This window comes from Petromyzon marinus, chromosome 51, assembly GCF_048934315.1.
Source record: "Petromyzon marinus isolate PM22_M1 ecotype Great Lakes invasive population chromosome 51, UKy_Petmar_22M1.pri1.0, whole genome shotgun sequence".
NCBI lineage: Eukaryota > Metazoa > Chordata > Hyperoartia > Petromyzontiformes > Petromyzontidae > Petromyzon > Petromyzon marinus.
Window position 1 is genome coordinate 7019050 of NC_133717.1, and position 26465 is coordinate 7045514.

Sequence of the window (26465 nt, forward strand, 5' to 3'; positions counted from 1 at the left end):
TCTCTGTGGCTCTCACCGCTGCGCTCGCTTGGCGCTCACACAGCACCGAGAATCGAGAGAGAGAGATAGAGAGAGAGAGAGCGGGCGAGAGAATGGAGCCGCGGTTCGTTCGTCTTCACGCCTAAGAGGAATTTACCGGCGAGCTGCGAGAGAGAGAGCGAGAGACGTTTTTTTTATTCTAAAGCTGCGATACGACGTCCAGGCGCCGAGGCTGACGGAGCGAGCACGGACGGAGTCTTCTCGTGACACCCAGCGGACGACGTTCCGGTCTTCACCCGATCAGCCGCCGCCGAGACTTTGGACGCTTCCTCCTAACGTGGTCTCGACGTGCACCTAGCCTGGCACCGCGGTGCCGTCATCTTGGCGGCTGCTGCTGCTGCCGTGGTTGAACGTCGCGCGCTCCGGAGTAGTTGCCGGCTGATGAAGATTCGGACTTAGCCGGACAGCGGGGTGAGTGGGTGGGTGGGTGAGTGAGTGGGTGGGTGAGTGAGTGGGTGGTTGGGGGGTGGGTGGGTGAGTGGGTGGGTGAGTGGGTGGGTGGGTGAGTGGGTGGGTGGGTGGGTGAGTGGGTGGGTGGGTGAGTGGGTGGGTGGTGAGTGGGTGGGTGGTGAGTGGGTGGGTGGGTGAGTGGGTGGGTGAGTGGGTGGGTGAGTGGGTGGGTGGTTGAGTGAGTGGTTGAGTGGTTGAGTGGGTAAGTGGGTGGGTGAGTGGGTGGGTGAGTGGGTGAGTGGGTGAGTGGGTGAGTGAGTGGGTGAGTGAGTGGGTGAGTGAGTGGGTGAGTGGGTGAGTGGGTGAGTGGGTGAGTGAGTGGGTGAGTGAGTGGGTGAGTGAGTGGGTGGGTGGGTGAGTGAGTGAGTGGGTGGGTGAGTGGGTGGGTGAATGAGTGGGTGAATGAGTGAGTGGGTGAGTGGGTGGGTGAGTGAGTGATTGGGTGAGTGGTTGAGTGAGTGGATGAGTGGGTGAGTGGTTGGGTGAGTGGGTCAGTCAGTGAGTGGGTGGGTGAGTGGGTGGGTGAGTGGGTGGGTGAGTGGGTGAGCGGGCGGGTGAGTGGGTGAGCGGGCGGGTGAGTGGGTGGGTGAGTGGGTCAGTGAGTGGGTCAGTGAGTGGGTGGGTGGGTCAGTGAGTGGGTGGGTGAATGGATGAGTGAGTGAGTGGGTGAATGAATGAGTGGGTGAGTGGGTGAATGAGTGGGTGAGTGGGTGGGTGAGTGTTCCCCGTGGGAGGTGAAGAGATGAAGAGGTGAGACGCAGTGGGCGTTCGGAGAAGAGGGGGGGGGGGAGAGACACGTTGAGACGTGGCGGCCTAGGGGATCGAATTCGAACTTAGCTGGACAGAGGAGGGAGTGCGAGCGAGAGAGAGAGAGAAGAGAGGGGGTGGAAGTTAAAGGAGTTGGAGCTGAAGAAGAGAGTTGGTGGGGAGCGCGAAAGGAGCTGGGGAGGGAGAGGCAGGGTGGGAGATGCTGCCCGGAGTTCAGCGCTGAAGCAGGAGCGAGGATGTGGAGCTCCAAACAACAACAACAGCCCGGAGTGGACGGCTTCTTAGGTAAACAAACTCAACCTGACCCTGACCCCGTGTGCCTGTCACTAATCATCGAACGATTTACCCCTTACCCCCATCGATTCCATTCATTGTCGCTTCTGGGTGGTGAGTCGATTCAATTGATTATTGTTATTCTCATATAACTAAATCGGCTGGAGCCTCCCGTAAACCACGTGACGTCTGTGTGGCCACCCCCACTCTGAGTCTCCTCCCCTATCCCCGCCCCCTCTGAGAACAGACGCCGCTCCTCCTCCTCACCTCTTCTCACCTCTCCTCAACCCGTTTGCTACCGTCTCTCCGCTCCCTTCTTCATCCTTGCCCTCTCATTCCTCGCTCTCCCTCTTCTCCCCATCCCCTCTCCCCTTCCGTTCTCTCTTCCCATCCGTGACTCTCCGTCACTCTGCTCCTGATAACTTTAATCTACACTGTCTTATGGTTGTTATTGTTTGACTTGCATACCGCTGGGATTTTTGCACACAGCGTTGAAATGCGGTGGTTTTTTTTTCGGAAGATTTTGCTGGTTTTTTCCTGGATTTTTCTGTTGCGTGCAGTCACTTTAAGATGTTTTCTTGTTCATGTTTTTGTTTTGTTGCGGTTGCACCCGAGTCAAGAGTCGAATGGCTCACAGGGTTATCTCCATATATAAAAGGCAAAGTTGTGAATATGTGTTGTCTGTTCAAAATGTTTAGCGTACTTCCCGAAATGCAACAAACTTGAAATTTGCCATGTGGGTACTTTCCAGACTGTACACCATGCAAACTATATTAAAATACACTTGTTTTTTTTTGGGGGGGGGGGGGGGAGCTCAATAACGCATATATTTTTTGCACGGCAAGTGAGCTGTGACGTCAAATCTGTCACGTGACCCGCGCACGTGGAAACGTAACGCATTGTAGTGTAGCGGTTAGCGCTACGCTGCGCTACGAACCCGGCGACCCGAGTTCGATTCCCGCTCACGGCCACCACCGGTGACAATTATTTCAATCGCTCCTGGGCCTCCCCTAGGTCGACTCAGCCTCAAACGAGTAACTGCTGTGGTGTGTGTGTGTGAACATCGCCACTGGGGAGACAAAGGCGGCCGCGCGTGGTGGATCCAAGTCCCGGGCGAAGCCGGGTGGTAGTACAGCTAGTACCTAATAAATGAAACTGAAACCTGTCGCCATCCCGCGTTGTGGTCACGGCTACAGCAGTTGCCAGTCACGAGCTATTTATCCTCGTTTGTATCGCGACCCAGGATTTTGTTGCCTCTCGATGGTATAGCTATTTATTTCGCGAGCAGTAGCAGTATTCATACTAAAGGTGTGTGGGTGAGATCGCGCAAATGTAAATGCGTGGCGTTAAACCGCCACCACCACCCGACACAGGCAGCCGGTGAGGTCTGTCACGTGAACAAAACGTGCCAATCGGCGACTAACTTGGGTGTGACGGCTCAGTGACGAAGCCACCGCGTTGACAACCGCGTGCTGTGACTCGTGATGACGACGTCACAAACCTTACTAATCGGCCGTGTCGGGTGGTTGGCGGGTGAACGACACATTTATAGTTTACGCGCTCTAACCACCCCTCCCCCCCCCCAACTTTATTATCATGATTATGATCAAGAAGTTATCCCGCGCGATGCAGAGGGGGCGACAATGCGGATTTAAGACGTTGCGTGGTGGCGCTTTTCTTAAAGCACGTGAGCCGAATGTCTCTTCAGCGGCGAGGATGTGCCACGTTAACCCTGGAACCCCATGCCCGATTCGGATGGATACAGCGATCCCCGCGTTTTACGTCTCTCCCCCTCCAACCCCCCACCCCCCCCTCTTCCCCACACTTTCACGTCGTTTCGCAACTACGTCGTCACTTTGACGAGACAATAAGAATGGGCTGTTCAGCCTTTCCTGGCAGTGAAACAGGAGACGCTCAAACACCAAAATGAGAGACCTTTTTGCAAAGCACAAAGTCTGCATTCACCGCACGCACGTGCGGCGGAGCACGTGCGGTTTGCGAGTGTGTTGCCACGCGCGTGGCGACACACACGCAAACCGCACGTGCTCTGTTGGTATAACACTGATGTATACTACAAAGTGCAGTGGTTACGTTGTCCCGCTTTGACGACGTCGTTTCGCAACGACGTCGTCACTTTATTACGAACACGTGCGGTTGCCGTTGCCGTCGCTCCGATATGCCCACGTGACGCCTTTTAGCATTGAAATAGCTGAGTGATTAGCTAAATTCTATGCTAATTCCTTTGTCAAGGCGCTCTGTTTCTTCTCACATAGCTTAAAGGTCGCGGTCTGAGCTTGGCTGTGTTCGCTCCAGCGCTGTCCTCCAGACAGTCTCGTCCCTTCACCTGATGAAGGCCACTTGTGTTGTGGCCGAAACGTCGTGAGAATTTTATTGTGTTATTTTATTTTATCAATTAATTATTTTATTCTCATTCTACGTGACTTTACCGAAAGAACCAAAGAAGATGAATCCTTGCAGTCACGAAAGCTTTAAATCCAAATGTAAGATGTATATCTTAGCTCTTTCGGTAAAGTCACGTTGAAGGGAAACAATGAAATAATAAAATAGACATAAATCAATAAAAAAATTCTCACGACGTTTCGACCATAACGCAAACGGTCGAAACGTCGTGAGAATTTTTATTGTTTTAAATATATTTTATGATTTTATTGTTTCCCCTTAAACGTGACTTTACCGAAAGAGCTAAGAATATGAATTACTGCAGTCACGAAAGCTTTAAATCAAAATGTAAGATGTATTTAATCCCACAACCGTGTTACACTGTGTAGATATTTATAACACGTAGGCTTTCGCTACCAATATCATCCATAATGGGTTTTTTTACATATTGTGGATTAGCTCTCCAACACAACGGTGTTGCTGTATTCTTAACGAATTTGCATGTTCTGTTCACGTGACAAACCTTACTAACGGGCTGTGTCGGGAGGTGGCGGGTTTAACGACGCATTTATATTAAGGTAATCACCCCCCCCCCCCCCCCACATTATGGATGTATATATTTTTAGTTTTAATCCCAAAAGGAAATGAACCCGACACGATCAAAGGCCCCCCGAGGATCACGTGACCGCTCGTGCAAACTCTAGGCAGCAGAGTGGCCACGCGACTCGTTACTTCTACAAAGTTGTTACTACTACAAAGTTGTTAGTACTACAGTTGTTACTACTACAAAGTTGTTACTTCTACAAAGTTGTTACTACTACAAAGTTGTTAGTACTACAGTTGTTACTACTACAAAGTTGTTACTTCTACAAAGTTGTTACTACTACAAAGTTGTTACTACTACAAAGTTGTTACTACTACAAAGTTGTTAGTACTAAAGTTGTTACTACTACAAAGTTGTCACTACTACAAAGTTGTCGCTACTACAGTTGTTACTACTACAACGTTGTTACTACTACAAAGTTGTTAGTACTACAGTTGTTACTACTACAAAGTTGTTACTACTACAAAGTTGTTACTACTACAGTTGTTACTACTACAAAGTTGTCACTACTACAAAGTTGTCACTACTACAGTTGTCACTACTACAGTTGTTACTACTACAAAGGTGTTACAACTACAAAGTTGTTCCAACTACAAAGTTGTCACTACTACAAAGTTGTCACTACTACAAAGTTGTTACTACTACAAAGTTGTCACTACTACAAAGTTGTTACTTCTACAAAGTTGTTACTATTACAAAGTTGTTACTACTACAAAGTTGTCATTACTACAAAGTTGTTACTACTACAAAGTTGTTACTATTACAAAGTTGTTACTACTACAAAGTTGTTACTACTACAAAGTTGTTACTACTACAGTTGTTACTACTACAAAGTTGTTACTACTACAAAGTTGTCACTACTACAAAGTTGTCACTACTACAGTTGTGACTACTACAGTTGTTACTACTACAAAGGTGTTACAACTACAAAGTTGTTCCAACTACAAAGTTGTCACTACTACAAAGTTGTCACTACTACAAAGTTGTTACTACTACAAAGTTGTCACTACTACAAAGTTGTTACTTCTACAAAGTTGTTACTATTACAAAGTTGTTACTACTACAAAGTTGTCATTACTACAAAGTTGTCACTACTACAAAGTTGTTACTACTACAAAGTTGTTACTACTACAAAGTTGTCACTACTACAAAGTTGTCACTACCACAAAGTTGTCATTACTACAAAGTTGTTACTACTACAAAGTTGTTACTATTACAAAGTTGTTACTACTACTAAGTTGTTACTACTACAAAGTTGTTACTATACAAAGTTGTCACTACTACAAAGTTGTTACTATTACAAAGTTGTCACTACTACAAAGTTGTTACTACTACAAAGTTGTTACTATTACAAAGTTGTTACTACTACAAAGTTGTTACTACTACAAAGTTGTTACTACTACAAAGTTGTTACTACTACAAAGTTGTTACAACTACAAAGTTGTCACTACTACAAAGTTGTCACTACTACAGTTGTCACTACTACAAAGTTGTTACTACTACAAAGTTGTCACTACTACAAAGTTGTCACTATTACAAAGTTGTTACTACTACAAAGTTGTCACTACTACAGTTGTCACTACTACAGTTACTACTACAAAGTTGTTACAACTACAAAGTTGTCACTACTACAAAGTTGTTACTACTACAAAGTTGTCACTACTACAAAGTTGTTACTTCTACAAAGTTGTTACTATTACAAAGTTGTTACTACTACAAAGTTGTTACTACTATAAAGTTGTCACTACTACAAAGTTGTTACTACAAAGTTGTCACTACTACGGTTAGTACTACAGTTGTTACTACTACAGAGTTGTTACTACTACAAAGTTGTCACTACTACAAAGTTGTCACTACTACAAAGTTGTTACTACTACAAAGTTGTCACTACTACAAAGTTGTTACTTCTACAAAGTTGTTACTATTACAAAGTTGTTACTACTACAAAGTTGTTACTACTACAAAGTTGTTACTACTACAAAGTTGTTACAACTACAAAGTTGTCACTACTACAAAGTTGTCACTACTACAGTTGTCACTACTACAAAGTTGTTACTACTACAAAGTTGTTACTACTACAAAGTTGTCACTATTACAAAGTTGTTACTACTACAAAGTTGTCACTACTACAGTTGTCACTACTACAGTTACTACTACAAAGTTGTTACAACTACAAAGTTGTCACTACTACAAAGTTGTCACTACTACAAAGTTGTTACTACTACAAAGTTGTCACTACTACAAAGTTGTCACTTCTACAAAGTTGTTACTATTACAAAGTTGTTACTACTACAAAGTTGTTACTACTATAAAGTTGTCACTACTACAAAGTTGTTACTACAAAGTTGTCACTACTACGGTTAGTACTACAGTTGTTACTACTACAGAGTTGTTACTACTACAAAGTTGTCACTACTACAAAGTTGTCACTACTACAAAGTTGTTACTACTACAAAGTTGTTACTACTACAAAGTTGTCACTACTACAAAGTTGTCGCTACTACAAAGTTGTTACTAGTACAAAGTTGTCACTACTACAAAGTTGTTACTACTACAAAGTTGTTACTACTACAAAGTTGTTACTACTACAAAGTTGTTACTACCACAAAGTTGTTACTACTACAAAGTAGTTACTACTACAGTTACTACTACAGTTAGTACTACAGTTGTTACCACTACAGGTACTACTACAGTTAGTACTACAAAGTTGTTACTACTACAAAGTTGTCACTACTACAAAGTTGTCACTACTACAAAATTGTTACTACTACAGAGTTGTTACTACTACAAAGTTGTTACTACTACAAAGTTGTTACTACTACAAAGTTGTCACTACTACAAAGTTGTCACTACTACAAAGTTGTTACTTCTACAAAGTTGTTACTATTACAAAGTTGTTACTACTACAAAGTTGTTACTACTATAAAGTTGTCACTACTACAAAGTTGTTACTACAAAGTTGTCACTACTACGGTTAGTACTACAGTTGTTACTACTACAAAGTTGTCACTACTACAAAGTTGTCACTACTACAAAGTTGTTACTACTACAAAGTTGTTACTACTACAAAGTTGTTACTACTACAAAGTTGTTACTATTACGAAGTTGTTACTACTACAAAGTTGTTACTATTACAAAGTTGTCACTACTACAAAGTTGTTACTACTACAAAGTTGTCACTACTATAAAGTTGTTACTACTACAAAGTTGTTACTACTACAAAGTTATTACTACTACAAAGTTGTCACTACTATAAAGTTGTTACTACTACAAAGTTGTTACTACTACAAAGTTGTTACTACTACAAAGTTGTCACTACTACAAAGTTGTCACTACTACAAAGTTGTTACTACTACAGTTGTTACTACTACAAAGTTGTTACTACTACAAAGTTGTTACTACTACAAAGTTGTCACTACTACAAAGTTGTCACTACTACAAAGTTGTTACTAGTACAAAGTTGTCACTACTACAAAGCTGTCACTATTACAAAGTTGTTACTACTACAAAGTTGTTACTACTACAAAGTTGTTACTACTACAAAGTTGTTACTACCACAAAGTTGTTACTACTACAAAGTTGTTACTACTACAAAGTTGTCACTACTACAAAGTTGTTACTACTACAAAGTTGTTACTACTACAAAGTTGTTACTACTACAAAGTTGTCACTACCACAAAATTGTCACTACTACAAAGTTATTACTACTACAAAGTTGTTTACTACTACAAAGTTGTTACTACTACAAAGTTGTTACTACTACAAAGTTGTCACTACTACAAAGTTGTCACTACTACAGAGTTGTTACTACTACAAAGTTGTCACTACTACAAAGTTGTTACTACCACAGTTAGTGCTACAAAGTTGTTACAACTACAAAGTTGTCACTACTACAAAGTTGTTACTACTACAAAGTTGTTACTACTACAAAGTTGTCACTACCGCAAAGTTGTTACTACTACAAAGTTGTTCCTACTACAAACGTGTTACTACTGGAGTTACTACTACAGTTATTACTGCTACTGCTACTACGCTTTAAAAATGGGCTATGCAAAAAGAGCCATTGCCCGGAACGTCGCCTATTACATATTGTTTATACACCGCATTGTTGTTAGCCTGCTAAGGCCACACACACACAGGGTGCTATTGACGACTGGGTTCTGATCTCGAAGTGCACGGGCACGCTGCCACCGTGCCCGTGGTGGATGCCACTGTGGACTTGCAATCCAGAGGTCGCTGGTTCACTGTTGACTTGCAATCCAAAGGTCGCTGGTTCACTGTGGACTTGCAATCCAGAGGCCGCTGGTTCATTGTGGACTTGCAATCCAGACGTCGCTGGTTCACTGTGGACTTGCAATCCAGAGGCCGCTGGTTCATTGTGGACTTGCAATCCAGACGTCGCTGGTTCACTGTGGACTTGCAATCCAGAGGCCGCTGGTTCATTGTGAACTTGCAATCCAGACGTCGCTGGTTCACTGTGGACTTGCAATCCAGAGGCCGCTGGTTCATTGTGGACTTGCAATCCAGAGGCCGCTGGTTCACTGTGGACTTGCAATCCTGAGGTCGCTGGTTAAATGTGGACTTGCAATCCATAGGCCGCTGGTTCACTGTGGACTTGCGAACCAACGGCGCAGCGGTAATTGCACGGCTGCGCCTATAATACCGGTGGCGAGGAGATAGATGCAGGAGGGTTCGATCCCGGACCCTGGCGGTGCCTGTTGTTGTTGTTTTGGAGTCCGCGTGTTCTCTCTCTCCCTCTCTCCACGTGGTGGTCCCAGCGTGGATTCCTCTCCGGGTTCCTCCTCCGGTGTTGCCCTCCTCCTTCTCCTCCTCCACCCCCTCCTCCCCCTTCTCCTCCTCCTCCCCCTCCTCCCCCTTCTCCTCCTCCTCCCCCTCCTCCCCCTTCTCCTCCTCCCCCTCCTCCCCCTCCTCCTCCTCCTCCTCCCCCTCCTCCTCCCCTCCTCCCCCTCCTCCTCCCCTCCTCCTCCCCTCCTCCTCCCCTCCTCCTCCCCTCCTCCCCTCCTCCCCTCCTCCTCCTCCTCCTCCCCTCCTCCTCCTCCTCTCCTCCTCCTCCCCTCCTCCCCTCCTCCTCCTCCCCTCCTCCTCTTCCTCCCCCAGCTCCCCCAGCTCCCCCCCCTCCTCCACATTTAGACTCAACTCGCGCTAACATGATTTGGCTGCTGCTATGAATTCCCAAGTGTGGTGATGATGGTGATGATGATGGTGGTGATGATATCAGCCACTGTGATGATGAGCTATCGTCACGCGTGGCCAGGTCGCCTCTGAGACAGAGCCGACGGCTGCAGTGCGCCTCACCTGGTGGATATGAAAGACGGGGTGTTGTCATACTTAACTCGAATGTTTAAATGCATTACATTACCGATAGGTTGCTCTTAAGTCTCTGTCAGATGGCTCAGGTATTTGCCCTCCCCATCAATAACATAGCTCCCACCCACCCACCCACCCCCCCTGGAATTTCACGACCTCCACCAGGTCTCACGTGCCACCCCCTATCCCCCACAAAGACAAAGATCCCCGTGTAGCCTTAACAGACTGTTGGGGAAAGTGCTGTCCGCGAGCACCTATGAAGGCCGGGACGGCGCACGAGGGGGTGGGTAGCCAGCACCGTGCCCGGCTGCCTTTGTATCCCCAGTGGCGATGATTACACACCGCACCAGGTACTCATTTGAGGCTGGGTCGACCTAGGGAAGGAGGACCCATAACCGGTTCAGAATAATCGTCACCGGTGTTGGCCGCGAGCGGGAATCGAACTCGGGTCGCCGGATTCGTAGCGCAGCGCGCTAACCACTACACCACCGTCCCCCCCCCCACACACCCCCCCCCCACACACCCCCCCCCCACACACCCCCCCCCCCACACACACCCCCCCCCCCCCACACACAAAGACAAAGATCCCCCGTGTAGCCTTAACAGACTGTAGGGGCAAGTGCTGTTAGCGAGCACCTATGAAGGCCGGCACGGCACACGAGGGGGTGGGTGGCCAGCACCACGCCCGGCCGCCTTTGTCTCCCCAGTGGCAATGTCTCCCCAGTGGCTACATATACACACACACGTACACAACAACAACAACCGCCATTCGCCACTAAGTGGCGGTGACGTCACTACAACGCTTGTGCCAGGTCATGTGCACCTTGAGGCCACGTGAAGTGTCGAACGCCCGCTGGCAGGAGGTCACGGGGCAGACCCAAGTGCCACGGGTCGACTGAGATGACTGAGATGACTGGCTGATGCACCACCTGTGCCCCTTACTGTGCCAACGTGTTGTGCTTTAGCCACCCGGCGCTCTGCTCGTTGTTGTGAGTGCCACGACTGCCTCCAACTGCCCAGTAGCGTCCTTCACGAGCCTCCTCCACAAAGGCCATTCTTGACACCGCTGGTACCAGTCATCGGCAAGTCCACTCAGCTCCACTCAGCTGTACGTCCTCCTGTACCACATCACTCCATCTCTTCTCTAGCCCGTGCCGCGCCCGTTTAGCCCCCTCGATCCGGCCGAACAAAAGCTGTTTCGGCATGCGGTGGCTGGGCATGCGGGCTACATGACCCAGCCAACGCAGCCTTGCCTGCCGGAGGAGCTCACCGATGGGACCTTGCCCAGATCTTTCAAGGATTTGTGAGCTCACACAATCCAGCCTGGTTAAACCCAGGATGGATCGTAGGCAGGCCAGCCTAAAGGTTTCTAACCAGCGAAGATGCTCCATTAGGGGGGTCCACGTTTCGCAAGCGTAGAGAAGGGAGGGAATGACCGTGGCCAAGAAGACCTGAAGCTTAGTGCGGAGCGACAGACCAGATAGCTTCCACACAGCGTTACGCAACCGATGAAAAGATATTGCCGCTCGACTGATTCGGAGTGAGACCTCTGCTAATAAACTGGAGCTGGTCATAAGCACACTTCCCAGGTATGGGAAACTCTCCACTCTCTCCACAACTGCCTCATCACCGATTGGGAGTTGTGGGGGTGGAGTGTCCGATGGTACAAAATACCCAGGCAGATGCTTAGTTTTGGTGGGGCTGATGGTAAGGCCCCACCTCTTGGTGGCACACTCCAGTCTCAGCAGCAGCGTCTCCAACTCCTCTGAATGAGCAGCTATTACCAAATCATCCGCATACATAACGTGGTTGAGCAATAGGGAGCCATCCCTTGACCGCACCAGAGCATCGATCAGCCTCCCATTATATCTGTACCAAATGGAAATTCCCCCGGTACAGCTATTGAAGGCTTCATGAACTACGTGGTCAAAATAGATGTTTAATAATGTGGGAGCCAGAGGACATCCCTGTCGCACCCCAGGGTGTACAGGGAATGGCTCTGACTCCCGGCCACGTAGTTTTACCCAGGCCCGCTCACCATCATGAAGGTCCTTAATGATCGTGAGTAGAGAGTCAGGGACTCCGAAAGCACGAAGAACAACCCAGAGCCCAGGCCTACTGATGGTATCATAGGCCTTGACCAGGTCAATAAAGCAGAGATGTAGGTCTTGTTCGAATTCCATACACCTCTGCTGTAGCAGACGGACAGAAAATATGGCATCTGTGCAGGACCGCCCTTTCCTGAAACTGCATTGGGGCTCCAAAAGCCTCTCCTCAGTGTGCTTAGCAAGGCGATGTTGAATAATCCCGGCACACTGAGGAGTGTGAAAATGCCCCTGTAGTTGTTACAGTCTGTGCGGTCCCCCTTCTTAAAGAGCGGGGCCACCTGGGCATCCTTCCAATGGTCCAGACTGTTATGATGTCATATAGGGCAGTCTGTGCACAAACGCCACCCTCCCTCAGCATTTCGCTTGGGAGATCATCTCTGCCTGGTGCCTTTCCTGGTCTCAGACTCCGGATCGCCTTCAGCACTTCCTCAACAGATGGCACCTCAGCCAGCCACTCACAATATTTGAGGCACTGCAGCCTCAGCAGGTTCATCCCCACTTTGTGCCACGATGTTTTGCTGGTTGACGGATTTCCACGTACACACACACACGTACGTACACAAGTACACACAAAGAACAAAGATCCCCCATATAGCCTTAACAGACTGTAGGGGCAAGTGCTGTTAGCGAGCACCTATGAAGGCCGGAACGGTACACGAGGGGGTGGGTGGCCAGCACCACGCCCGACCGCCTTTGTCTCCCCAGTGGCGATGTTAACACACCCCACCAAGTACTCATTTGAGGCTGAGTCGACCTAGGGGAGGTCCAGGACCGGTTCAGCGGGAATCGAACCCGGGTCGCCAGGTTCGTAGCGCAGCGCGCTAACCGCTACACTATCGCTCCCCACACGTACACACACACATATACACACACACACGTACCCACACATACACACGTACACACACACGCGCCCTTCACATAGTTCCTCGGCCCGGTGAGTTTGTGGGTACTCGTGCGAGCGAGCGGCGCTCCGCGTGAATGCGCGCGGCGTGTGTCCAACGGCAGTGGAGAAATTGGACCTTCGCGCTAACTGGACTCGGATAAAATTAGGTGCTAGGGACGAGCCGAGGCAGCTGAGGCCGCTAACATGTGCGCGTGTAAATATCCTAAAATATACTGCGCGCACGTATAAATACACACGCCGCGCTGCAGAGTTTCGCTGGCGCGGACGGTGTGTGTATGCGTGGGGGGGGGAGCGGTGGCGCAACGGTGAGCGTCATCGCGCCGCTCGCCGGTCGATCCCAGGCAGCCCGAGGTGGGATTCAACACGCGGGGAAATTGGCTCACGGCAGTGGCGAGTGGCATCCGAGACGGTCACCGTCATCACCACTCCTCCTCCACCACCACAACCCCCAGACTTCGCAGCCGCGATGACACCGGCGCGGATGAATAATAGTTATAATCATCATCATCACGATTGGAATTCGCAAGCCGTGCGACCTGCCGGCCACGGATATCACGGGACCTTATTTTTTTGCCTGTATCACAGAATAAAAAAAATAGAAATAGGGTTTTTTTTACCCTTTTCTGGCCAAAATAACAACAGCAGGAGTTGTGTTAAGATGTTCAAACACCAAAACAGAAACCTTTTGCAAAGGAATCAAGTCTGCATTAAGCACACACTGTGCTTGTGATGAACATGCAAACAAAACTTGCTCTAATAATATAATCTATGGGCATTGTCTTTGAAAACTGATTGGACTACACAAGAGACAGCAGCTTCCTTCATGGTCTAGTCTCACTACCGGCGTCAGGCGAGAGAATGACGCCAACATGCGAACAGTTTCAGTTTCGATTTAAAGCTTTCGTGACTGCAGGGATTCATATTCTTGCTTCTCTCGGCAAAGTCACGTCGAAGGGAAATAATAAAAATACAAAACAATAAAATTCTCACGACGTTTCGATCGCAACACAAGCAATCATCATCAGGTGTGAAAAACCACACCTGATGATGATGATGATGATTTTCTTGCTGTGGTTTTCACACCTGATGATTGCTTGTGTTGCAATCGAAACGTCGTGAGAATTTAATTGTTTTATTTTTATCATTTTATTATTTCCCTTCTACGTGACTTTACCGAAAGAACCAAGAATATAGTTTCAATTCTAGATTTAGAACCAAAGAGTATAATATAGTTTCAGTTTCATTTATTTGGTATTGCCCTGTGAGCCAATCGGCTCTTGAGTCGGGTGCAACCGCAACAAAACAAAACATGAACAAGAAAACATCTTAAAGTGACTACACGCAAACAGAAAAGTCCAGGAAAAAACAGCAAAGTCTTCCAGAAAGAGCACCGTATATCAATGCATATCAATGCACGGTATATCAACAGTACAAAGACAATGCACTATCAGGACATTTATAGTTCAGGGTGAGCAGCTACAACACGGGATATATGTTTTGCAAGTATCAAAGTATGAAAAATAACAATCGTTTTTTTAAAATGATCAAGTCCGCGGATACTGTAGTTGAGCCATCTCATTGTCCAGCTGCTGCTGTTTTCTTAAGACGTTCCGGGTCACAATGTTGACTTTTGAGTTGGTGGCAAGGTGGCGATGGCTGGAGTGGTGCTGCTGCTGCTGCTGCTCCGTCCTTAGTCTCGACCGACAGCCATCGTTATCGTGGGTCACCACTCTTGCCAATCGATAGAGACTCGGCCCTGGTCCCATGGCTACTCGAATCAACTTCACAAACTCGACTTCAACAGCGAGCGGCGTCGAACGCATGTGCTGTGCGTCGAACTTCTTTCGCGCCGTACGCAGCCGACCGTGCTAATGGGAGTTGCGGGGGAGGAAGGACCAGACGCACACGAAGCTTAATGTGACGGCTCTAACCTGCGTGTGTCCTCTCTAATCCACGTGTCCCTGTCTCTGTCGGTGCCTTTCTTCCCAACCGTGCATCCCTCCATGCTTCGTTGGTTGCAAATGTTTAGCTTTAGAGTTTTGTAGCCACCACTGCCAAGGTGTTTGAAACAACTCTGAGTCTCAAGACTCTTTTAGGAGGAGGGTCCTGCGTGGGGGGGGGGGGGGCGATGTTGTTGTTGTTGCTGCTGCTGTTGTTGTTCCTGCTGTTGTTGCTGCTGTTGTTGCTGCTGCTGTTGCTGCTGTTGCTGCTGCTGCTGCTGTTATTGCTGCTGCTGTTGTTGCTGTGTGATCCTGATCTAGTAGTACGGGGAGCGGCAGCGCACTGCGCTACGAACTCGGCGATCCGCGTGCGATTCCCGCTCACGGCCGAACACCAGTGACGATTATCCCAATCGCCACTGGGGAGACAAAGGCGGCCTGGTGTGGTGCTGTCCACCCCCCCCCCCCCCCCCACGTGTGCCGTTCCGGCCTTCATAGGTGCTATTCGCGAACAGCATTTGCTCCAACAGTCTGTTCAGGCTATGGGGGTGAGGGGGGGGATGATCTGTGTCGTTGATCCCAATTTGAGTAATCTGCAGGTACATGTTTCAGCAGTGTGATGTTTGGCCCAGTAGCCGTAACACTGCGTTGGGGTTTTTATTTTAGCCATGGGTGGAAACCCGAGAAGCTTGAGGGAGGAAACTCTCACCACCCACACAGGGCACAACCATCTCTGGTGATGGGGGAATCTCTGGTGATGGGGAATCTCTGGTGATGGGGAATCTCTGGTGATGGGGCTGGTGATGGGGAATCTCTGGTGATAGGGAATCTGTGGTGATGGGGAATCTCTGGTGATGGGGAATCTCTGGTGATGGGGAATCTCTGGTGATGGGGAATCTCTGGTGATGGGGAATCTCTGGTGATGGGGAATCTCTGGTGATGGGGGAATCTCTGGTGATGGGGCTGGTGATGGGGAATCTCTGGTGATGGGGGAATCTCTGGTGATGGGGAATCTCTGGTGATGGGGCATCTCTGGTGATGGGGCTGGTGATGGGGAATCACTGGTGATGGGGAATCTCTGGTGATGGGGAATCTCTGGTGATGGGGAATCTCTGGTGATGGGGAATCTCTGGTGATGGGGAATCTCTGGTGATGGGGAATCTCTGGTGATGGGTGAATCTCTGGTGATGGGGAATCTCTGGTGATGGGGCTGGTGATGGGGAATCTCTGGTGATGGGGCATCTCTGGTGATGGGGAATCTCTGGTGATGGGGAATCTCTGGTGATGGGGAATCTCCGGTGATGGGGAATCTCCGGTGATGGGGAATCTCTGGTGATTGGTAATCTCTGGTGATGGGGCTGGTGATGGGGAATCTCTGGTGAAGGGGAATCTCTGGTGATGGCGAATCTCTGGTGATGGCGAATCTCTGGTGATGGGGCTGGTGATGGGGAATCTCTGGTGATGGGGAATCTCTGGTGATGGGGGAATCTCTGGTGATGGGGCTGGTGATGGGGAATCTCTGGTGATGGGGGAATCTCTGGTGATGGGGAATCTCTGGTGATGGGGAATCTCTGGTGATGGGGAATCTCTGGTAATGGGGAATCTCTGGTGATGGGGAATCTCTGGCGATGGGGAATCTCTGGTGATGGGGCATCTCTGGTGATGGGGCATCTCTGGTGATGGGGCACTGCGTTGGTGGTGTTGCACAGTGCCGGATTATCTGAGTAGCGGAAATTGCAAATGCTACGGGCCCCACACACTAAATGCTTTCAAGCTATCAATTCCGGTTCAGTGATTCTGCACTTGCTCTATTACTATAGTACTATACCGCCTTCAACTTTTATGAACGGCTGGGTGTTTAAGGTTAGCAATTTGTCGTATTATCTGGCTGTATAGCAAATGCAAAAAATAAAATTACTTTAATTCTAGATTTGAAGCTTTCGTGACTGCAAGGATTCACACTCTTTGGTTTTTTTTGGTAAAGTCACGTAGGTAAAATAAAATAAAACAACTAAATTAAAGCACGACGTTCCTCCTTGAGGATACAGCGAATTTTGCTGTGTCTGTTCCACCTGAAGACGGAAGCTTGTGTTGTCCGAAACGTCGTGATTTAATTTAGTTGTTTTATTTTATTTTACCTACGTGACGTTACCGAAAAAACCAAAGAGTAGAAAATTACTTTACTATGCAAGTTAAATATTTGTGCTTTTATATATATTTTAATTTAGGGCCTCCTTATAACATATGCGACAGGCCCCACACTAGCTTAGTCCGGCAACTGGCGGTGCACAAATGAACACGGCACAAACTTGCCACGTTGTGTCGGTCACAACCACTGCGTGCGTCTCTGTGTGTGTGTGGCCTTAAAAAGAGAAACAATAGAAATAATAGATATAATAGATGACGTCACGGGCATTGTCTCTCGTCAGACAAATGCTTGCTATGAAGGAGGGCGATTGTCCGAAACGTCTCTTGAGTCTATGTCCCTTTTCAGAATCGGAATATTTGTTTCTACTGGAGGAATCCGATGAGCTATAAAGCTCTTTTTCACAGATGTCCAGTGGGGGCGGGTAAGAACGTTACAACAACAAACAACACAAAACACACGATAGGAGTGTAACATTTTATGAAAGGTAAACAAATTGTAGACTTAAAGCTTTCGTGACTGCAAGGATTCATCTTTGGTTCTTTCGGTAAAGTCACGTAGGTTTGAGATATGTGACGTCACATGAAAATGCGCAACTTTAAATAAATACAGACAACACGTTCTACTTCATTAAATAGACTTTTGAATTAATGTTTTCTCCTACAACATCAGAGTGCAGCGGCACATTAAATACGCACTACAATGGCAATAGTTTAAAGCGATTTGAAGCATGTTTTATATTTTTTTTGGTGTGGGGCAGAGCTTTGTGGCGTCATGTGACGATGATTGGGGGGTGGGAGAAATCGTCCACAATCCCGTGACGTCATTTACGGACGGCCTCAATGCCACACCTCTGGTGCCGGTTGCGTATGGAGTCGTTTGCTGTTATGGGGTAAAGTTGAGTCAAGTGAAGCTCGCAGAGGGATGAAGTGGAAGGGGGGGGGGGATAACAAGAACCGATTTTCAGCCAAGGGACGGAACGCGTCCCGGAGAACGTCCGCTGGTGGAGGTGGTGGGTGGAGATGGAGCGAGGAAAACCCGATCACGTGTCAGTGGCTGGATGGGATTATTAGGATCGTTGTAGGAACGTCAGAGGTGGGATACGGCTTTGGGAAGCCTTCATCCAGCAGTGCGATTGACCATGGACGCTTCTGCTGTTGCTGATGGACTGGACATCCGTGGGCAAGAGCTTTATAGCTCATCGGATTCCTACAGTATAAATACATATTCTGATTCTGATGACCTTGTGAGCTACAGTTTGGAACCGGAAATGTATTGATCGTACGTTTATCTGAACACATCCTAACACACAGAGAGAGAGAGAGTGAGACGAGATTGGATCGTGAACATCGCGGGTCGTGAGAGGTGGCGGTGTAGAATTGTCTGTCGGTGGGCGGTGCGAGTAGGCGAATGGTGGGACAGTGGTGGGGGCATTCATCCAGCAGTGGATCGACCACGGGCTCGTGACGGTTAAGCACTCGGCGCTGATTGGCTACGCGGGACTCAGCAACCCCCCCCTACCCGAACCTTCCGGGTTGGGCTTGAACGATTTGGGAAAAAATATTAAATCGTGATTTTTCTGAAAGATATTGCGATTCTAGATTTTACCTACGTGACTTTACCCAATAGAACCAAAGAGTATGGATATTGTGATTACATTTTTTTCACTGTGTAATAGATTTAAAACACGTGATGGAGCGTTACCACGTGATACCATCACTATATGAACTGCTCTATATGTTATAATGCAGGGATGATAACTTAAAAGGTATTAATTGCTCCCAACATGTATTTATTAACATGTTTTAATTGAAATAGAACAATATATAAAGTTACAATGACACAAAATCAAACAATTCCAATAAGAAAGTAAATAGGACTTTTAAAATCGCCAAAAATCGCAGCCTTTGCGATTTGCTAATCGCATTGTTTCAAATTGCGATGTCGATTTGAAATCGATTAATCGTTCAGCCCTACTTCCGGGTCGCGCCACGTGCGCGCCACGTGCGTTCGGTCGTGACACCAATCAACCGACTGTCGCGACATCAATCAACCGACTGTCGCGACACCAACCGACTGTCGCGACCCAGGGCCTGGTTGCCGTTGCTACGTCCGTGGTCGTTATCCCGCTGTTGGTCTCTGGCTGTTGGCGATGTCGCAAGGTTATAAAACAGCCACTGGGTTCACCGCCCTTCTCTCTCTCTCTTTCCTACCTTTATAAATCGACACAACGATGTTATTGTTGTTGTTATTGTTGTCGTTGTTGTCGTTGTTGTCCAAGCGAGCGAGCGAGCCTTCCGATACGCAGTACCGCACGGGGCGTTGTTTTCAATTCATGCATTCACGAAAGCTTCAAGTCAAGATTTCGGGCGTTATTTGTACTTTTGATTTGAGCCCCGCTAGTCGATGATTGTGGATGTCTTGTTAAGGATCCCCCGCATCAATTTAGCTTCCGTACTCGATGTGATACTTGGTAATTGTCCCGTGACACGATTCTGGCTGGGTCTGTGTTTATTTTACAGAAATCACACACTATATATTATTACGTGTGTTCACTCCGGAGAGCCTCGTTGAGTCTCAAGGAACTTTTCTTCATGAGGATCCTGCCAAGTTTTGGCAGCTGTGGAGCGATGTTGCTCCTGCTGCTGTGTGATCCCAATCGAGTGGGGAGCGGTGGTGCAGCGGTTAGCGCTACGCTGCGCTACGAACCCGGCGACCCGAGTTCGATTCCCGCTCACGGCCAACACCCAGTGACGATTATTTGAACCGGGTCTGGGGCCTCCCTTAGGTCGACTCAAATGAGTACCTGGTGCGGTTGCGTAAACATCGCCACAGGGGAGACAAAGGCGGCCGGGCGGGGTGCTGGCCACCCACCCCCTCGTGTGCCTTCCCGGCCTTCACAGGTGCTGCTCGCAAACAGCGCTCGCCCCAACAGTCTGTCGAGGCTACAACGGGGGATCTTTGTCTCGATTGCCAATTCAGTAACCGTACTGTGATTTGCGGGTCGTTTTTCAGCATTGGGGATGCAGTTTGCCCGGTAGCAGGACCCGCTGTGTGAGTGCAGCTTGTAGGTGGAAACCCATTGCGGAGCAGGGTGGGGAGCGAGAAAAAACGTTCAAACTGCACACGGTACAAAGGCATCCGAGTTGGGAATCGAACCCAGGCCTCTGTTGCTATGATGATGGTTGCCGTAAATGTCCACGTGGTTGGTAAGCCACCTGAGCTGTCATTTGTTGGCCAGGTCGCTTCCGACAGATCCGTGAAATAGCTCAGTGGGGGCTATACCTGGTCAGATTCAAATAATCGAGTTGTATTTGTTTAAGTGACGTGTTTACCTTTCCCATACTTATATCGTGTTGCTTGTTGTTGCAACGTTCTGACCCGCCACTACTGGACATCTGTGGTGACAAAGGGCTTTACAGCTCATCAGATTCCTCCCGCGGCATGAATCATTATTCTGACCGTTTTTCTTTGCTGGCGCCCTCAGCCGGGGGCAGACGAGGGGTGGACAATCCCCCACCAGCGGGCACCGACATGGAGTGGCAGGACCTGGAGAGAATCGGGGTCTCAACGGGGACCCCCAGGGCGGCCGGAGTCTCGTTTGGGGGCCCTTCGGCGGCTGGGGGGGCTCGCGACGGAGACATGGAGTGGCAAGACCCGGAGGGTTCGGGGGTCAGCGCTCACCGCGCCAACGCGACCGGTGAGTGCGCGTGCACCTAGCCTGGCGCAGGCCGTGGCGACGTCGCCTTCGCTTATTGGCTGATGGAGGCTGCTGTTGCGTGGCTGTGTAGGCGCGCGTGCGAGAGAGACGTACATGTGGGGTGACGATTTTGTGAACCGGTCCTGGGCTTCCCCTAGGTCGACCCAGCCTCGAATGAGTGCCTGGTGCGGTGTGTAAACGTCGCCACTGGGGAGACAAAGGCGGCCGGGAGTGGTGCTGGCCACCCGCCCCCTCGTGTGCCGTGCCGGCCTTCATAGGCGCTACTCGCTAACAGCACTTGCCCCAACAGTCTGTTAAGGCTACACGGGGGGAGGGGGCGGGTCTTTGTTGCGAGAGAGAGAGAGGGAGTGTGGGAGCGGTGGCGCAGTTCGATTCCCGCTCGCGGCCAACACCAGTGACGATTATCTGAACCGGTTCTGGGCCTCCCCTAGGTCGACCCAGCCTCAAATGTAGTGCCTGGCGTGCGGAGCGTCTTCCGACCTGAGGACGTGCCGATAAGGCCGTTCCGATGACGTACGCCGTCGGAACGGCAAAGGGTTAAGCTGTCACGTGTGGCCTCCCTCCTGGTGACGCTTGCCGCAGTCGCAAGCTCTCTCGCTGCGCGTCCGGCCGCCGAGCGCGGCTGCGAGGTCGCGGGGTCGCGGGGTCGAGGGCGCGCCGAAACAACGATAGGCGGCGCATCGTCCTTCGCCGTGACGCGGATTTCCTTTCTGTTTGGCCGCGTCGGGCGATGTGGGGGGGGGGGGGGTGGGGGGGGTGGGGGGGGGGCGGTTTCACGACACCAAATCGACCAGAGTGGTCACGGCGAGGGCCTGCCGAACCCAGTCGAGCGTGAACCCCGGCGGCGAATGTCTCGACGACCACGGTGGCACGACGGTGGCACGGCGCGAGACCACGGCGTTGGCGTGGCCCGGCTGCAGCGCGTTCACCGCTTGTTGGGAGAGCTTGCGCGGTACGAATCCGGCGGCGCCACCGCCGGTCACTGCGGTGTGGATTGCCGTCGCACCGTCGCGTTCCGGCGTCTCGGTCCCAAATTGGCGAAATTCGTAAGAAAACAAAAAAAAATTCGCCACCGCACTGAATGAACCCGGTTCGGGATCGCACCCAGCGGCAGCGGCGCCGGCAGCCCCGTGTCCACGCTCAGCCGAAGGTCCGGGAGTCGCCGTGCGCCGCACGGGGACAGCTGCCGCTGGGGGTGCCCGCTGAGCCACGTTGAGTCGTGACGTAAAGCGCTCGGCACGTGTCAAGCGCTCCTCCTTGAGACCCCGCGGCGTCGAGGAGACTGAAACACAAATCATCGTGATGATGATGATTGTAGTAATGATGACAGCAGTCGCGCGGTTATTGTGCGATCACACCTGAATGTGACCCTGATGATGATCCCGATGACAACGATGACGATGATGCTCATGACGGCGGCGACGATGACGATGACGTGAATGACAATGACGTTGACGATGCCGATGATGTCGATGATGACGATGACGCTGAAGATGACAGCTATGATGCTGATGCCGCCGATGCTGATGCCGATGCTGACGCCGATGCTGACGACAATGACGACAATGACGACAATGTTGACGACGATGACGACGATGTTGACGATGGCGACGATGTTGACGATGATGACGACGACGATGGCGATAATGACGATGATGACGCCGGCGCCGCTCGCTGTAGTTGGGAGCCCGGACTCCGGCTGGAGTGTGGACGCGGTGGGGGGCCCCGGCTGGGGGCCGTGCGTGGGGGGCGGCAGCGGCGGCGTGGGGGGCGGCAGCGGCGGTGTCGTGGGAACCCCCTCGGCGTGGACGGGGGGCCCCACGAGCCGGCAAGCGAGCGTCACGTCGGAGAGCGGCGACACCGGGGTCTGCTTCTCGGACGGCACGGAGGGTAAGACGGAGCCCCCTCCCCCCCCCCCGCTTCCACCCCCCCCCCCCCCCATATCCTCCCCCTATCCGCTGGTGGCCGGCACGGTTCGGGGCGGGGGCAGCGGCGATGTTTTTCCACTGGAGAAGCCGAGCCGAGGCGAGCCGATGAATGTTTTGACAACAACATTTTGTTGTTGAGAAGATTAACACTGGGTTAGGGTGGCGCGTGTTTGTGTGTCTTTGTGTGTGTGTGTGTGCCTTTGTGTGTGTCTTTGTGTGTGTGTGTGCCTTTGTGTTTGTCTTTGTGTGTGTCTTTGTGTGTGTGTGTCTTTGTGTGTGTGTGTCTTTGTGTGTCTCTTTGTGTGTGTCTTTGTGTGTGAGTGTGTGGAGTGGTAGTGTAGTGGTTAGCGCTACGCTGCGCTACGAACCTGGCGACCCGGGTTCGATTCCCACTCACGGCCACCAACACCGGTGACGATTATCTGAAGTGGTCCTGGGCCTCCCCTAGGTCGACTCAGCCTCAAATGAGTATCCTGGTGCGGTGTGTAAACATCGTCACTGGGGAGACAAAGGCGGCTGGGCGTGGTGCTGGCCACCCACCCCCTTGTGTACTGTGCCGGCCTTCACAGGTGCTACTCGCTAACAGCACTTGCCCCTACAGTCTGTAAAGGCTACACGGGGGATCTTTGTCTTCGTCATTTTGTGTGTTTGGTGTGTGTTGTATTTGGTACGTAGTGTGTATGGTGAGTGTGTGTGTGTGGTTTGTGGTGAGTGTGTGTGTGCGGTGAGTGAGTGTGTGTGTGCGGTGAGTGTGTGTGTGCGGTGAGTGTGTGGTGAGTGTGTGTGTGGTGATTTTATGGTGAGTGTGTGTGTGGTGTGTGTGGTGAGTGTGGTTAGTGTGTGTGTGGTGAGTGTGTGTATGGTGAGTGTGTGGTGAGTGTGTGTGTGGTGAGTGTGTGTGTTTGTTTATGTGTTTGGTGAGTGTATGGTGAGTGAGTGTGTGTGTGGTGAATGAGTGTGTGTGTGGTGAGTGTGTGTGTGGTGAATGAGTGTGTGTGTGGTGAGTGTGTGTGTGTGTGTGGTGAGTGAGTGTGTGTGTGTGTGGTGAGTGTGTGGTGAGTGTGGTGAGTGTGTGTGTGGTTGTGTGTGTGTATGCGGTGAGTGTTTGTGGTTGTGTGTGTGTGTATGGTGAGTGTGTGTGGTGAGTGTGTTGTGAGTGTGTGTGTATGGTTGTGTGAGTGTATGGCGAGTGTGTGTGGTGAGTGAGTGTGTGTGGTGAGTGAGTGTGTGTGTATGGTGAGTGTGTGTATGTGTGTGGTGAGTGAGTGTGTGTGTGGTGAGTGTGGGTCGGGGGAGCGAGTGTGGGGGAGACGTAGCCCCTCTGGAGTGGGAGCTATTGTCTCCCCACATCAAACTTTAATGGACGTGACGCCTTCTGCCACATTGCCAGCCCCAGGGTAGACGCGCGCGTTTGTGTGCATCTACTTGTGAGTGTGCGCGTGTGTTTGTGCGTGTGTGTGCATCTACTTGTGAGTGTGCGCGTGTGTTTGTGCGTGCGTGTGTGTGCATCTACTTGTGAGTGTGCGCGTGTGTTTGTGCGTGTGTGTGTGCATCTACTTGTGAGTGTGCGCGTGTGTTTGTGCGTGTGTGTGCATCTACTTGTGAGTGTGCGCGTGTGTTTGTGCGTGTGTGTGCATCTACTTGTGAGTGTGCGCGTGTGTTTGTGCGCGTGTGTGTGCATCTACTTGTGAGTGTGCGCGTGTGTTTGTGCGTGCGTGTGTGTGCATCTACTTGTGAGTGTGCGCGTGTGTTTGTGCGTGCGTGTGTGTTCATCTACTTGTGAGTGTGCGCGTGTGTTTGTGCGTGTGTGTGTTCATCTACTTGTGAGTGTGCGCGTGTTTGTGCGCGTGTGTGCATCTACTTGTGAGTGTGCGCGTGTGTTTGTGCGTGTGTGTGCATCTACTTGTGAGTGTGCGCGTGTGTTTGTGCGTGTGTGTGTGCATCTACTTGTGAGTGTGCGCGTGTGTTTGTGCGCGTGTGTGTGCATCTACTTGTGAGTGTGCGCGTGTGTTTGTGCGTGCGTGTGTGTGCATCTACTTGTGAGTGTGCGCGTGTGTTTGTGCGTGCGTGTGTGTTCATCTACTTGTGAGTGTGCGCGTGTGTTTGTGCGTGTGTGTGTGTTCATCTACTTGTGAGTGTGCGCGTGTTTGTGCGCGTGTGTGCATCTACTTGTGAGTGTGCGCGTGTGTGCATCTACTTGTGAGTGTGCGCGTGTGTTTGTGCGTGTGTGTGCATCTACTTGTGAGTGTGCGCGTGTGTGCATCTACTTGTGAGTGTGCGCGTGTGTTTGTGCGTGTGTGTGCATCTACTTGTGAGTGTGCGCGTGTGTTTGTGCGTGTGTGTGTGCATCTACTTGTGAGTGTGCGCGTGTGTTTGTGCGTGTGTGTGCATCTACTTGTGAGTGTGCGCGTGTGTTTGTGCGCGTGTGTGCATCTACTTGTGAGTGTGCGCGTGTGTGCATCTACTTGTGAGTGTGCGCGTGTGTTTGTGCGTGTGTGTGCATCTACTTGTGAGTGTGCGCGTGTGTTTGTGCGTGTGTGTGTGCATCTACTTGTGAGTGTGCGCGTGTGTTTGTGCGTGTGTGTGCATCTACTTGTGAGTGTGCGCGTGTGTTTGTGCGCGTGTGTGTGTGCATCTACGTGTGAGTGTGCGCGTGTGTTTGTGCGTGTGTGTGTGCATCTACTTGTGAGTGTGCGCGTGTGTTTGTGCGTGTGTGTGCATCTACTTGTGAGTGTGCGCGTGTGTTTGTGCGCGTGTGTGTGTGCATCTACTTGTGAGTGTGCGCGTGTGTTTGTGCGTGTGTGTGCACGTGTGTGCACGTTTTTGCGTCCGTGTTTGTGTGTGCGCGTGTTTGTGTGTATGTTTGTGTGTGCGCGTGTGTGCACGTTTTTGCGTCCGTGTTTGTGTGTGCGCGTGTGTTTGTGTGTGTGTTTGTGTGTGCGCGTGTGTTTGTGTGTGTACGCGTGTGTTTGTGTGTATGTTTGTGTGTGCGCATGTGTTTGTGTGTATGTTTGTGTGTGCGCGTGTGTGTTTGTGTGTGCGCGTGTGTATGTTTGTGTGTATGTGTGTGTGCGTGTGTGCGCGTGTGTGTGCTCGCTAACAGCACTTGCCCCTACAGTCTGTTAAGGCTATATGGGGGATCTTTGTCTTTGATCTTTGTGTGTGTGTGTTGTGGGTGTCAGCGTGGCCCTACTGATGCCGGTGTGCCGTGCCCACCGCCTTAATAGGTGCTGCTCGCTAACAGAACGTGCTCCAACAGCCTGTGCTGGCTATATGGAAGGTGGTTGGTGGGGGGGGAGGATCTTTCCCTTTGTTTGCGGTTAGCGTGAAGTCGTGGCTTTTGGACATATGGTGCGCACATTCGTGTGCGCGCGTGTACACGTGCGTGGGTGTACACGTGCGTGGGTGTACACGTGCGTGGGTGTACACGTACGTGCGTGCGAGATAGAGAGAGAGAGATAAAGAAAGGGAGAGGGAAGATCCTCTTGATGGATCATTCACCCGGCGCGGGGCTCTCCGTTCACCCTCGCGACGGACATCCGCGGCCGCTCGATGGCAGTGACCTGACACGTTCGGCAATAGCGCTGCCGTGAAAGGATAATCATCATCATCATCATAATGTAAAAAAATACTCCCAACAATAAAAATAAATTAACGTTCGCTTCAATGCCCCGGGCAACGCGGCGCACCTCGAACTCTCGAAGGGCACCCCCGGTGGCAGCTGCCCCCTCTGTGTGGTGGCAAGCGATGTGAGCCGGTGGGGGGGGGGGTAGTGCCAGTCCCCTGCTGCCGCTGTCGTGAGCGCGATGCCTGCCCAGTGATTTTTAGAGTTCGGCAAGTTGGGGCCCTGACCCCC

The 26465-nt window shown here is 50.3% G+C and overlaps 1 protein-coding gene across 3 annotated transcripts in view; it reads left to right on the forward strand.

Moving 5' to 3' along the window:
* Positions 1-1095: 1095 nt before the first annotated feature.
* The window catches only part of LOC116953320 (centrosomal protein 85L), a 114369-nt gene continuing 88999 nt past the window's right edge, over positions 1096-26465 (forward strand). The window contains exons 1-3 of one of the 3 annotated variants that reach the window (XM_076074926.1): positions 1096-1542; positions 20448-20660; positions 22362-22571. In XM_076074926.1, the coding sequence (XP_075931041.1) occupies positions 1494-1542; positions 20448-20660; positions 22362-22571 (472 nt within the window). In that variant the 5' untranslated portion in view covers positions 1096-1493. Of the gene's footprint in view, positions 1543-17977; positions 19123-20447; positions 20661-22361; positions 22572-26465 lie in introns of those variants that run through there. The other 2 variants (XM_076074924.1, XM_076074927.1) reach the window with 2 other exon arrangements.